Consider the following 14283-nt stretch of genomic DNA (forward strand, 5'->3'; position numbering starts at 1 on the left):
AGATGTCAAGGAAATGAACCTCTGAAGGCAGCCCTGTTTAGGGAAGATTTTAATGTTTGATGTTTTATCGTGTTTTTAATATTCTGTTAGGAGCTGCCCTGAGTGGCTGGGGAAACCCAGCCAGATGGGCGGGGTATAAAAAAATAAATCACCACCATCATCACTGTCCCTGCAGGAGTGATATCCAAATCCTCTTGAATGTGTCTTAATTCCCAAGGCCAAGGGCAACAATATTCTAAAACAATGAAAAGTTTTATTGACTGAGAGAGAGCTCATCCAAATCAGAGAAGTGCCAGCCATTTCCATGACTAATCTGTAGATTTAAAGGCTAGGACAAAATACTTGAATATTTACAACAGAGTAGAAGATTAACAGTGGGCGGCCATCTTAAGAACTGATTCGAACTCAGGGTCCAGTTAATTCACCTCTGCTCCCTCATGGAAACTGAAGGGTAATTAGGCACAGCTGGTCCAGTCCCCTCAGGGTCCTCCATACACCCATTGTTGTTTTTATGCAGCGGTAATGGACATAATAATAATTGACACAACATGTAACTGACACATTAGTGTGTTAGCATTGGGTTTATACCAGATATCCCACACCTTGTTCTGCCTTCTTAGGTGTTCTGAGATGCTTCCCAAGTTATACTGCATTTCTGACATCTAGAGGGCAAAATTCAGAAGTGCAGGAGTCCTTTTCATTGGGGATAATTCAGATGGAAATTCCCAGGTGTCAAAAAAGGTTATTTATGTATGCCACTACTGCGGCCCGTGTTTTGTTAGTCCCGAAATGGAAAAGAAGAATGGCAACTTAAATGGATGGAATGTGTGCAGCTTGCAGACCTGCACATATATGTATGTTGGAAATAGATTCAAAAATGTTTATTGAATATATGGGGGGAAATGTGTATTTTTGAAAACGTGGGCTTCATTAAGATGAATTCAACAGTGTAAATAAGTTTTGATGGATGCAATAATGGAACACTGAATGGTTCAGTTTATATAAAATATGCAGGGATTTATGCTATGCAAAATGAACTGTGGAAAGAGAAGAAGTCACTGATATTTTAAGGTTGTTTAAATGAATACTCTAAAATGCAAAACTGAAAATTTAATAAAAATTATGGAGAAAAATAATAATCTGGGAGCGGCAACTCAGCATTAACAGGGGACCTGTGAGTATTGTAGAACTGGGGTTTTTGTGGTGTGAGTTCAGTTTGGAAGTCTTGCCCTGGAACCAGACTGAAGATATTAAGAAACTGGTGATCGGGCGGGACAACAAACAGACCTTCTGAAGTCAGCCAGAGCTGTGGATTCAGGGCTCCCCATGGCTGCCACATACCTAATGCATGGAGCATTTTAATAAGGCGGGTATTTTATTATAATGTTGTCAATGTTGCTGCTGCTGTGAGTGTCTGGGAAGACCGCCCCCCTCCTCCGGCCAACTCCATCGGGCCTAGGAGGCGGGCCAACACTCAACCACCACAGCTTAAGAGGCTCCAGAGAAGCCTCCGGAACATTGCTGCTGTTGCTGCTGCTGTGAGTGTCTGGGAAGACCGCTCCCTCCTCCGGCTACCTGCATCGGGCCTAGGAGCCGGGTCTACACTCACCAACACAGCTTAAGAGGCGCCGAGAAGGGCAGCCTCGGCTCTTGCTCTGTAAATTACTATTGTTTGTATAATGTATTTTACATTGTAATGTAGCCAAAGCAAATTCCGAGTATATTGAAAAATGTACTTGGCCAATAAATTATTATTCTATTCTATTATTCTATTCTATTTTGGTCTGGACAGCCACATCCAGTCAGTGTGGCAACTATGCTGGGTGGACCCAACGGCCTGGCTCTGTCGAAGGGCAGCTTCCTCTGTTCCTTGAGATCCTCCCGCCTCCTCATATGAAGTGAGTGATGACGAACGCTTTCCCCAGAGCGAGCGGGTTCCTGTGCCAAGGTTTCTCTTCTCTGTGCACCCGCTGGTGGCTCACGAGCTGCAATTTCCAAACGAAACCCCACCCGCACTTGTCGCACTGGTACGGTTTCTCCCGCGTGTGGGTCCTCTCGTGTCGGAGAAGTTCCGACTTGTAGCTGGAGCTCTTCCTGCAGACGGAGCACTTCTACAGCTTCCCCTCCGTGTGGATGCTCTGGTGCCGGACGAGCTGTGAGTTGTAGCGGAAGCTCTTCCCGCACGAGGGACACTGGTAGGGCTTCTCCCCCATGTGGGTTTTCTCATGGGCGGTGAGGCAGGACTTCTGACCGAAGCTCTTCCCGCAGGCTGAGCACTTGTAAGGCTTCTCCCCCATGTGGGTTTTCTCATGGGTGGTGAGGCAGGACTTCTGCCGGAAGCTCTTCCCACAGACTGAGCACTTGTAGAGCTTCTCCCCCATGTGGGTTTTCTCATGGGTGGTGAGGCCGGACTTCTGCCGGAAGCTCTTTCCGCAAGCCGAGCACTTGTAGGGCTTCTCCCCCGTGTGGGTTTTCTCATGGGTGGCGAGGCAGGCCCTCTGCCGGAAGCTCTTCCCGCACGCAGAGCACTTGTAGGGCTTCTCCCCCGTGTGGGTTCTCTCGTGGGTGGTGAGGCAGGACCTCTGCCGGAAGCTCTTCCCGCAGGCCGAGCACTTGAAGGGCTTCTCGCCCGTGTGGGTCATCACGTGGATCACCAGGCCCGATTTGCGGCTAAAGCTCTTCCCGCATGTGGCACAGCTGTAGGGCTTCTCCCCGGTGTGCTTCCTCTCGTGGACGATCAGGTGCGATGGGCCATCAAAGCTCTTCCCGCAGTAAGAGCACCGGTGCGGTTTCGTGGCCTCTTGGATCCACGGGCGCCGCAGAAGGCGGACGGCGCAAGAGATGGATTTGCTCAGCCTGTTCTTGCGGTGGTTCCTCTGCTGCATTCTTGGTCTCGGCTGATGCTCGGAAGTCTCTTCCCGCTCCTCGCCCCTGGAAGGTGTCTCCGCTGTTGTCCTTTGGAAGCAGCTCTGCAAAGACGCCGCTTCCGTGACTCTCTCGAGTGGGAGGTTTTCCTCTTGGCGTTCATCTGCCTGCCAGCGATCTGTTAAGAAGTGGGAGGGAAGGAACCGTAGAATGAGCAAGTTGCCAAAACCCCAAAATTATTATGGATGTCAAAATAGGCTTAACGCTCAATGGCTCCGTAACAAGTGAAAAATCCAGTGGTACAGATGTTAAAAATATAAACATCTACAGATGTACAGATGGTACATAACACCAACCAAATTGTATAAAATGTACAAATCGGGTGACAAAAAATGTTGGAAATGTGGTTTGAAGGAGGGAAACTTCATCCACATGTGGTGGAGTTGTGATAAGGTTAAACAATACTGGGAAGATATATATAATGAATTAAAAAAGATTTACAAGTATTCGTTTAGGAAACTGCCCGAAGCTTTTTCATTGGGTATGGTTAGAGAGGATGTCGAGAAAAAGGATGTGAAGGTATTTTTGTATGCAACCATAGGTGCTAGAAGTTTGTTAGCACAAGTCTGGAAACAGCAACAGACCCCTACTATAGAAGAATGGCGGCAAAAAATGGTGGGGTATATGGAAACAGCGAAATTGACAACTAGAATTCGGCAATCAGGAAGCGAAGCGTTTGAAAAAGAATGGGGAAAATTCTTGTCATATTTGAATAGGATGTGTGGAATATGAATTGTAAAATAAAACTCATGGCTTAATATATAATTCTTTATTGGAAGTTTAAAATGTATAATGCAAAAAGGACAATATGTAGATTGCAGATTAAGGAAATAATTTAGAATATAAGACAAAAACAATAAAGAAGTGTAAAACCGCGAGAATTAATTGAGAGGAAGAATAAAACAGAGGAAGAAGGGGGGAATGACGTGGGAGGGTTGGGTGTGGGGAGTTTAAATGTTGGTTGGTTCATATTGTAAGAAGGTTGTGACATATAAAGTTGAAGCTGATGTATAAAATGTAATGTAAATGTAAATAAGATATACTTACGGAAAAAACCAATAAAAACTATGAATAATAAAAATATAAAAATCTATAATCAAAACAAATTAAAGCAGAAGTAATCATTACGTAGAGACCTCCGCCCAATTTGTTCAAGATCCCCTCCTTTACTCATGCAGCCCCGTGCCATTTCCCACCCTGTTCCATACGTTCCTCCAACCCTCCATGACATTTGGGGGTCTATGGGGGGGGGGTGCTGCGCTGAAGAGGGAACTCGGAATTAGCAAAAATCGCTTGGCAGTGGACCCCTGATGCTGTCTGTGAACTCTCCAGCCAGCACCTTTGGTGATCTGTACCTGGGCCGTTGCAAGCTTTGAAGAAATCTCCTTTCTTTGCTCTCACCTAAGAGCCTCTATTGTGGCATTTGAAATATGAGTTGGGACACTCACTGAGCTACGACCCACTTCCCACAGGCACTCTCCCTGCTCCCGAAAATTGTGGCCACCATTGCATATTCCTTTCAATAGTGTCTGGGTTAGCTTTGCTTTTGTCTGTTACGTATTTTGTGTTTCGGTTTTGCGATCTTCAGAGGAAGGGCGCTAAACAAAATTTATAAAATAAATAAATATTGCATGTAAAAATAGCTATGCACATCCAAAAGCCGGTTTACATGTTTCTAACTGATGTGCGACCTAGAAATGGTCGGGAAAAGAGCCAAGGCGGGGCATATCGGGGAAGAGTGGGCAGTGACCCAGAATACCAGCCCCATGCAAATCGGGGATGGCCTGCCTTGTACGGGATTGGGGGGGAGCATTTTCTGTGAGGTTTGGAGCTTTCAGGGTTAAAGAAGCTCAACAGTTCGCCCCTCCCACAAGGAAGAGGATGAGTCACAACATCCGGGGTACCTTCTGTATGCGATTCCTATGTGATTTATGTGATGCACCGTTTATTTCCTGGTCAGTCTTACTTTCGCTTTTGAGCAGACCGGAGAGGCCGGAGATGTCGTCTGAATCTCCGGGAAAGTGTCCGTGATTTATATGTCTGTAAATAAAGCGTGCTTGCTTTGAAACAACCCAGACGTTGTGGAATTTATTGCTGGCACAAGGCACACATACCGTTGCGCAAGAAAAAGAAGTAAGAAGTTTGAAAAAACTCTGCAAAAGCACCGGAGAAGCAGGAAACCGCAGCGGAAGCGTGCTGGGCCCATAACCTGTTGGGCTTTTCCAGTTAAAACCAAAAGCCCAACATTTTCTTTTGTCCAACCTGAATCACCTTGGAGTGCAACAAATCAATCCGATAGATGCACAGAGAGCAGAGCTAAAGGGCCAAATCTAGAATACAATTTCATGGGAAAACTCACAACAGATTGGGACAGGGAGAATTAGTGTCTTTTTACCCAAAGGGGCCTTGTTTTCGTAATTCTGCAGGACTTCCCTGGGCTCAAGTCTTCTGCCTGGATCCGGCAAGGAACGTTCTCCTTTGGGAGTGCACACTGCCCCCTCTTCAACGGCCCCCAGTCCCTGAAAGAGAGTAACACTTTCCATTCAACCTCGGCGGGACACCTACATTCTGCACCAGCTGGAGTTTCTGGACAAGTCCCAAGGGCAGCCCCACACAGAAAGCATGGCAGTAATCAAGCCTCAAGGATACCAATGCATGAACAAATGCGACCAGGCTTGTGAAATGCGGCCCAGTATTTTTATGGATTATCCGTTGTTTTTATAGGCAGTTTGTACTTTATCTCATGTACTGCAGACCATTTTGACAGCTCCTGGCAGTTTCTTAAAAAGTTAAATAAAGATACAAATTTGAATACTGGTTTGCAAGCTAATGGCCACATTTTAAACCCCTTTGTCGACTCTGGACCCCCCAAATGCTTCTCTCACCTGCTGTCCCGCTTTCTCCGCCTCTTGGTGCCTCAGGAGAAATTCCTCTGCCAGGGTCACGGCCTGGATGCAGTCCTCTGAGCCTCGCTCCTTCACCCAGCTCCCCATTTCCGAGGGCAGCACAGCCAGGAACTGCTCCAGGATCACCAGGTCCAAGATCTGCTCCTTGGTGTGCTTCTCTGGCCTCAGCCACTGATGGCAAAGCTCCCTCAGGAGGCCGTAGACCTCGCGAGGGCCCTGGGCGTCCTGGTAGCATTGCTGCCTGAAGAGCTGGCGATGAGCCTCTGAGCTGGTGACCTCCTCTGTCTTGATCTCCTTCGCTTGCCCGATGTTTCCCCGGCTGGCAGAGTCTGGTCTGGAAGTGGCTGGCTGGGCTGATCCTGGAGGGAGACTGGTCCTGCTCTCTCCTGCTCCAGCCCACTGGCTGGGAACGGCTGCTCCCTCAAAGGAGGACCCAGAAGGCTTCAGCTCACCCCATGCCCCATTCCCTGGGAGTTGTGGGCTTCCTTCTCCCCCAGAGTGCGGGGCCTGCACAGTCCGGAGGAACTCCTGCCACTGGGCTTCCCACTGCCGGGACGACAGCTCCTCTTCCGGCTCCTCTTTGATGCCCCGTGGCTCCGTCCAGCTCAGCCAAGGCCCCTCCGTCCCATTCTGGAGGGCAGGAGAGGAGCCTCCTGCCTCTTCCAGTTCCATCTCTGGTGCCAGCCTTGCCAATTCCGCCCGCTCCATTTTAATTCCTGTCTCCGCACCGACCTCTGGTGCCGACTGGAGCTGGAGACCCAGGGAGGCTGCTGGGATTTCTGCTCCCTGCTCTGCAGCCATTTTCACTCACAGGGTTGGGGATGCCTGTCTCTCAGCTCAGGCCATTTGTTTTGTTCTGCAAATGTAGGAAGGAAAGAAATTGTGTATTATTATTATTATTAAAACTCTGGAAAGCTGCTGCCAGCCAGTGTCTGCAGCACTGAGCCCAAATGGACAAATGATCTGACACAGCAGCTTCCAATGTTAATAATGAACTAGAGAGCCATCACCTCCTGGCAAATAGAAGGGGAAGAAATGGAGGCAGTGAGAGATTTCACTTTCTTGGGTTCCATGATCACTGCAGATGGTGACAGCAGTCACGAAATTAGAAAACGCCTGCTTCTTGGGAGAAAAGCAATGACAAACCTAGACAGCATCTTAAAAAGCAAAGACATCACCTTGCCGACAAAGGTCCGTATAGTTAAAGCTATGGTTTTCCCAGTAGTAATGTACGGAAGTGAGAGCTGGACCATCAAGAAGGCTGATCGCCGAAGAATTGATGGTTTTGAATTATGGTGCTGAAGGAGACTCTTGAGAGTCCCATGGACTGCAAGAAGATCAAACCTATCCATTCTCAAGGAAATCAGCCCTGAGTGCTCACTAGAAGGACAGATCCTGAAGTTGAGGCTCCAATACTTTGGCCACCTCATGAGAAGAGAAGACTCCCTGGAAAAGACCCTGATGTTGAGAAAGATGGAGGGCACAAGGAGAAGGGGACGACAGAGGATGAGATGGTTGGACAGTGTTCTCAAAGCTACTAACATGAGTTTGGCCAAACTGTGGGAGGCAGTGAAGGATAGGCGTGCCTTAAAGGAAGGTGCTAGTCCTTATGGTTCAAAAGGAACAGTTTTTTTTAAAAGGCTCACTATTGTCTACACTGACTGGCAGCAGCACTCCAGGGTTTCAGAGAGGAGGAGCAGGAGATGCCGGGGATTGATAACTGGGACCTTCTGCACCCCCAGCAGATGTTCTGCCGCTGCACAGTGATCCCTTCCACTACCATTTATTCTCTCCTCCTCCTGCAGCCGCCCCTCTCCCAAGTTCAACAAGCCCCCTATCTTCCCCCCATTTTTTAAATGAATGCACCTTTAACACTCGGCATCCACAGGCATAAGCTTCCTCCAATTTTCTCCAAAAAGGGAACACAAAAGCCCAGTTCCTAGAAGGAGAAGGTGCAACTCTCATTACTGCCCCCCTTGCTTTCCATTTCCTTCCTCTCTAGGGTGGCGGGAGTGGAGAACTCTGTTCTCACCTTAACTCTTAAAGGTCCAAAAAGGACAGCCGTTTCTGCTTGAACTGAACACAAAGCGGGCTGAATGTTTTCACTGTATTTCCATACTTTATAGTTCTATCCCAACTTTCCTCCAAGAAGTTCGTGGTGGTGGGTGGGCATGGTTCTTCCCCCTCCCCAAAACACACACACTCACAACAACCTAGTGAGGTAGGCCGGGCCCAAGATCAATCCGTGGGAATTTGAACCCTGATCCCCTCGGTTTCCCCAAGCTGCCACAGGGCTCTTTTCTATTTGCAGCCAATTACATTCCCGTTCCTTCACACCCCTTTAAACGCTTCATAGAATGTGGAGTTGGAAGGGCACACAATGGTCATCTAGTCCAACCCCCTGCAATGCAGGAATCTTTTTTGCCCAATGTGAGTCTCGAACTCACAACCCTGAGATGAAGAGTCTCTTGCTCTACTGGCAGAGCTGTCTGGGGGTGTGGGGGGTTTAAAGTGGGCCCCCAAAGTTGATGGGCAGTGCCATTCAAATGGCGTGTGTGCACCGTGTCATGTGATCAGTTATGTGGGGCAGGGCTTACGTACCCCGCCACCCCAAATATTTTATTCAAGTTGGCCCCTCTGGGTGGCAAAATGTATTGAGCAGGTGAGCTTTGTTGCCTAGTTGAAGACCAGGTCAGGAGCCTTGCTTTCTCCAAAGCAAGTTTAAAGCTCATGGCTTTCTCCAGGGAACCCTGGGAACTGTAGTTCATTAAGGGTGCTGGGAATTGTAGCTCGGTGAGGGGGAAAAGTACAGTTCCCAGGATTCTCTGAAAGGAGCCGTCTGGTTGAAACACACCAGTAGAGAAAATAAAACCCGATCTTGTGCAAGATCTCACAATTATTTGTGCAACATATTTTTAAGACATTATATTATTAATTGTAGGAGTACGACAAGGCTGTATATTGTCTCCCTGCTTATTTAACTTATATGCAGAACTCATCATGCGAAAGGCTGGGCTGGATGAATCCCAAACCGGAATTAAGATTGCCGGAAGAAATATCAACAACCTCAGATATGCTGATGATACAACCTTGATGGCAGAAAGTGAGGAGGAATTGAAGAACCTTTTAATGAGGGTGAAAGAGGAAAGCGCAAAATATGGTCTGAAGCTCAACATCAAAAAAACTAAGATCATGGCCACTGGTCCCATCACCTCCTGGCAAATAGAAGGGGAAGAAATGGAGGCAGTGAGAGATTTGACTTTCTTGATTCCATGATCACTGCAGATGGTGACAGCAGTCACGAAATTAGAAGACGCCTGCTTCTTGGGAGAAAAGCAATGACAAACCTAGACAGCATCTTAAAAAGCAAAGACATCACCTTGCCGACAAAGGTCCGTATAGTTAAAGCTATGGTTTTCCCAGTAGTAATGTACGGAAGTGAGAGCTGGACCATAAAGAAGGCTGGTCGCCGAAGAATTGATGCTTTTGAATTATGGTGCTGGAGGAGACTCTTGAGAGTCCCATGGACTGCAAGAAGATCAAACCTATCCATTCTCAAAGAAATCAGCCCCGAGTGCTCACTGGAAGGACAGATCCTGAAGTTGAGGCTCCAGTACTTTGGCCACCTCATGAGAAGAGAAGACTCCCTGGAAAAGACCCTGATGTTGGGAAAGATGGAGGGCACAAGGAGAAGGGGACGACAGAGGATGAGATGGTTGGACAGTGTTCTTGAAGCTACTAACATGAGTTTGGCCAAACTGCGAGAGGCAGTGGAGGATAGGGGTGCCTGGCGTGCTCTGGTCCATGGGGTCACAAAGAGTCGGACACGACTGAACGACTGAACAACAACAATTATTAATTGTTAAATTAGTATTCTGCCCTTCATCCGTAGCTCTCAGGCCGGTTCACAACATAAAATTACAATATGAGAACCACAAAATGCATCCTAAAAATAAGAAGAAAACAAACCAATAGCCTCCCTCTCACAAACCTCAGAGCCTTGGATAGTGTTGGAGTGGTACTGACAATGCCAAGGTTGCAGGTTCGTTCACAGCTGCATTGCAAGGGGGTTGGACTAGATGATCCTTAGGGTCCCTTCCAGCTCCGAAATTCTGTGATTCTATGGGAAACATTCAAAAGAGCATCGGGTTCCAAACAGGCAAAGGATGATCAATCAGCCCAATTTGCCATTATGCAACATTGACAGACAGGGACACCTTGGAAGCAACCAGGGAGAGATTGCCGTATTTCAAAGTTGTTGATTATTTTGGGGGGAGGGGGCGAAGTTGTTTCAAAATCTAAAATATATATATATAATGAAGCTTTTTAGCTATTTTGGGCGCAAATCGCCAATAACTCAACACTTCCGATATGGCTGCCACGCACCCGGATTTCCCCGGACACCCGGTTTTGCCCGTGTATGTGTATACGTGTTATCTTTTGTCGCTTCCCGAAAATCCCGCCCTGCCTCTGTCCGGGAAATTCCGGACTCATGGCACCGCAGGGGAAGCTAGGAGAAGGCAGCCTCTGACAGCAGTCCCCCAATGGTTAAAACCACTGAGCTGCGGCTCCTAGAGGGGCAGGAAGTTTGTCAAGTTGGGGGGAGGGGAGGCCAGAGTGAGCCACTTGCTTTGGTCCTCCAGGAAGAGGAAGGAGGCCTGGCGACGGTCCCTTGGCCGGGAGGCAGATGCTGCACAGGGCAGGACCAAAGAGGTAAAGGGGCCAGCTCAGAGTTTCCTTTTGACCCAGGAGCTCAGGTTGCAAAATGGGGGTCCATCAGCTCCCCTTGCACAAGGCCCTTTTGAAGCCTCCCTCCTCCCCCAGGATATTTGGCTGCAGGAAGAGGAGAAAAGACCCTCTTTAAAAACCACAAAAAAATGAGGATATTAGGAAGGGGACTCCACGGTCCCAAGAATCTTGGCTTTTGCAGCTGCAAAGTGCCACAGAATCGTATAGAATTGTAGTGTCGGAAGGGTACCCAGAGGATTATCTAGTCCAACCCCCTGCAATGCAGGGATCTCTCTTACCCAACGTGGGACTTGAACCCGCAACCCTGGGATTAAGAGTCTCCTGGTCTACCAACTTCAGAAGTGCATTTTTCTCAATTGCACGATCTTCCTTCCTAAGAGCTCCATCCAGTCCCTGTAGGTAGGGGGGGGGTGTATCGTGGAATTGTAGAGTTGGAAGGGACCCTGAGGCTCATCTAGTCCAACCCCTTTGCAATCCAGGAATCTCAGTTAAAGCATTCAGGACAGATCGTGGCCATCCAACTTCTGCTTAAAAACCTCCAAGGAAGGAGAGACCACCAGCCACGCAAAAAGAGGTGGAGCGGCTTTTGGAGTTTCTGGACCTGAAGAGAGCCTGTTCGGCTCCAATTTGCCTTCTGAAGCTCTAGTCTCAAGGCAGTGGCAATAAATAAATTTATCCCCCTCCTTCCCTCTGAGGTTGCTGCCGTTCAAGGGGGTGAAGGGTCTTCTCCAGACCCCCTCTTGAGAGTTTGGCTGGACTCCTTTGCTCTGGATGGATCTGGTGGACCTGACTCCATTTGCAGAGCTGTCACCTGGGAGCTATAAGGGAATATAGCTTATATATTATATATAATATAATATATATATAGCTTATATATTGCAATGCAGGAATACGCAAGTGGCATACTTTACTTACAAAGTTCCTAAAGTCAGGTCCGTGCATTTATCCACGCAGCAACAAATAAACGCAGGCAGAAATCTTGGGTTATAAAATATAGTGAAATAGCGGTCTGAGTTTGTAGTGAGCAAGGTGGGTTCACAAGGTGAAAGAGAATGAACAAACTAGGAAAATTAAGTTCCTTCCAGGTGAGTCTAGGAATACCACTTCTGTGGTCTTAACCCCTTCATGCATTAACTAGCCCTACGCTTGCTAGTTGTATTTGCCTGCAATTTCCCACAACCATTTCAAACTGAAAGCCCTTTTTTCTTCCTTTCAGAAACTGGTGACGTTGGATGTGGTGGGTGTGCACATCCCCAAAGAGGAGTGAGCTCTCCTGGATCCAGGCCAAAGAACTCTCTATAAGGAAGTTGTGATGGAGGATTTTGGTAATGAGGTCTCTGCAGGTAAGGGCACTTTTTCTGTGGCCGAGCCACATGGTATTCCCAAAAAAAGCTGGGAACTGTTGTTTGCTTCTCATAGAGCTACAGTTTCCAGCAGCTTTGGGACAACAGTGGTGTACTAGCAAGGACACCACATCTCATTTACACCAGTGTAAAATGGGAAGGGGGGGAATATGTTTGCCACCTTAAACTCCTTGGAGAAAAAGGTTGTACGCAAATGTAATAAATAATTGGTTTCTAGTTGTTCCAAGGGGACCCAGGTGGCGCCGTGGGTTAAACCACAGAGCCTAGGGCTTGCTGATCAGAAGGTCGGCGGTTCGAATCCCCACGACGGGGTGAGCTCCTGTTGCTCGGTCCCAGCTCCTGCCCACCTAGCAGTTCGAAAGCATGTCAAAGTGCAAGTAGATAAATAGGTACCGCTCCGGCGGGAAGGTAAACGGCGTTTCCATGCGCTGCTCTGGTTCGCCAGAAGTGGCTTAGTCATGCTGGCCACATGACCCGGAAGCTGTCTGTGGACAAACACCAGCTCCCTTGGCCTATAGAGCGAGATGAGCGCCGCAACCCCAGAGTCGGACACGACTGGACCTGAATGGTCAAAGGCCTGGAAACGATGCCTTATGAGGAACGGCTTAGGGAGCTGGGTATGTTTAGCCTGGAGAAGAGAAGGTTAAGGGGTGATATGATAGCCATGTTCAAATATATAAAAGGATGTCATATAGAGGAGGGAGAAAGGTTGTTTTCTGCTGCTCCAGAGAAGCGGACACGGGGCAATGGATTCAAACTACAAGAAAGAAGATTCCACCTAAACATTAGGAAGAACTTCCTTACAGTGAGAGCTGTTGGACAGTGGAATTTGCTGCCAAGGAGTGTGGTGGAGTCTCCTTCTTTGGAGGTCTTTAAGCGGAGGCTTGACAGCCACCTGTCAGGAATGCTTTGATGGTGTTTCCTGCTTGGCAGGGGGTTGGACTGGATGGCCCTTGTGGTCTCTTCCAACTCTAGGATTCTATGATGGTCAGGGGTCTCTTTACCTTTACCTTAATTGTTCCCAATTAATTCGAGTTTCTTTGGTCCACTGTTCTTTTTTTCCATGTTTAACTGTGGGGTTTTATTTTTCTTCCCTTCCCTCTGCCCCCAACAGGTGATTGGCAGGAGAGCGAAAGTGAGAAGGAACCCTCTGTCGAAGCAATGAAGCAAGAGGCAGGACAGGAGACATTTAAGGATCGAAAGACATCAAAAAGGCAGAAAGCGAAGCAGTCAAAGAACGAGATAATCAAATCCTCCCTTTCCAAGGCCGCCGAAGGCCGTGAACTCCTGATCCCAAAACAAGATCCCAAAGGCAAGCGAGGGATCCAGTGTCCCGTTTGCGCGAAGATCTTCAAATGCAGATCGGACTACAACCGGCACCGCATCACCCACACAGGGGAGAAACCGTATCAGTGCATGGAGTGCGGGAAGAGCTACAGCGACAGCGGCACTCTTACCGCACATCAGAGAATCCACACGGGGGAGAAACCCTACGAGTGTGTGGAGTGTGGGAAGCGCTTCAACAGGAGCGGGACCCTTAAGAGGCACCAGAGAAGCCACGCGGGGGAGAAACCCTACAAATGCCTCGAGTGCGGGAAGAGCTTCGGCCGCAACTCCATCCTCACGGCGCATGAAAGGACCCACACCGGGGAGAAGCCTTACAAATGCCTCGAGTGCGGGAAAAGCTTCAGCCGCAGCATAAGTCTCAACAGGCATAAAAAGAAACACGCTCAGGCGGAAACGCCGGAACGCGTGGAGTGCGAACAGGGGCTGGGCCCGAAATGCGTGGAGTGTGGAAAGGGCCTGAGTCCGAGTCAGCTCCTCACTGCTCATCAGATAATCTACACGGGGGAGCACGGGAGCAACCATGTTAAGCTATGGAGGGTGGAACGGGCTTGAGACGAGAGTCAGCGCCGGAGAACTCAAACGGGGGAGAAACCACATCAGTGTTGGAGGGGGGGGGAAGCTGAATATTGCAGCGGAAGACTTAGCAGGACGAGGGAGATGCCCCAAAAGTGAACAGACTGTGGAAAGGGGTTCAGGAGGAATCTTGCTTCACATCAGAGAACTCTCACAGGGGAGAAACCCTCTTATGCCAGAATGTTGTGTTGAAACGGTGTTACAGTGTTGTACAGACTATTTCAATATTTCTTTCTTTTTCCTTTTCTGAAATCTTTATAACGGGGGTGTGTGTGTGTGTGTGTCACCCTGCTTTGGGGTGGGGAGGCACTAAATATGCCAGCTCTTCCTTCCCACCAGTAGGAAGAGTTTCTTAATTCTTTTGGTGCCTCACAACTCCGAGTGCGTGAATCAGATTAGCCCCCACCCCGTGTTCTTGA

General features: G+C 48.4%; 2 protein-coding genes and 1 long non-coding RNA gene across 3 annotated transcripts; 2 read left to right on the forward strand and 1 right to left on the reverse strand.

Annotated features, from left to right (window-relative positions):
• Positions 1–1781: 1781 nt before the first annotated feature.
• LOC117042530 (zinc finger and SCAN domain-containing protein 31-like) lies at positions 1782–7791 on the reverse strand. Its single transcript, XM_033142071.1, has 4 exons — positions 7698–7791; positions 5791–6687; positions 5321–5460; positions 1782–3043 (listed from the first exon to the last, which is right to left on the reverse strand). Exons 2-4 carry the CDS (start codon positions 6630–6632, stop codon positions 2112–2114), a joined length of 1914 nt encoding a protein of 637 aa, XP_032997962.1. The 5' UTR covers positions 6633–6687; positions 7698–7791; the 3' UTR covers positions 1782–2111.
• Positions 7792–10438: 2647 nt separating this feature from the next.
• Positions 10439–13138, forward strand: LOC117042859. The gene is made up of 3 exons (XR_004426088.1): positions 10439–10544; positions 11797–11923; positions 13059–13138. It is a non-coding gene; the product is annotated as an uncharacterized LOC117042859 (long non-coding RNA).
• Positions 13139–13860, forward strand: LOC117042531 (zinc finger protein interacting with ribonucleoprotein K-like; the record flags this gene model as incomplete). Its single annotated transcript, XM_033142073.1, has 1 exon — positions 13139–13860. A coding segment is annotated over one exon (705 nt), but the record flags the coding sequence as incomplete, so codon positions are not given.
• Between the last annotated feature and the right edge of the window lie 423 nt (positions 13861–14283).

The sequence above is a fragment of the Lacerta agilis genome, chromosome 2 (genome assembly GCF_009819535.1).
Source record: "Lacerta agilis isolate rLacAgi1 chromosome 2, rLacAgi1.pri, whole genome shotgun sequence".
Classification (NCBI taxonomy): Eukaryota; Metazoa; Chordata; class Lepidosauria; order Squamata; family Lacertidae; genus Lacerta; species Lacerta agilis.

Excerpts from the sequence above, each read along its gene's own strand:
- LOC117042530 (XM_033142071.1), bottom strand. The coding sequence starts at position 6,632 with ATGGCTGCAGAGCAGGGAGCAGAAATCCCAGCAGCCTCCCTGGGTCTC. Across the intron at positions 5,461-5,790 it reads GTGAGAGAAGCATTTGGGGG|TGTTACTCTCTTTCAGGGAC; the intron begins GTCCAGAGTCGA and ends TTGAATGGAAAG. Across the intron at positions 3,044-5,320 it reads CGAAAACAAGGCCCCTTTGG|ATCGCTGGCAGGCAGATGAA; the intron begins GTAAAAAGACAC and ends ACTTCTTAACAG.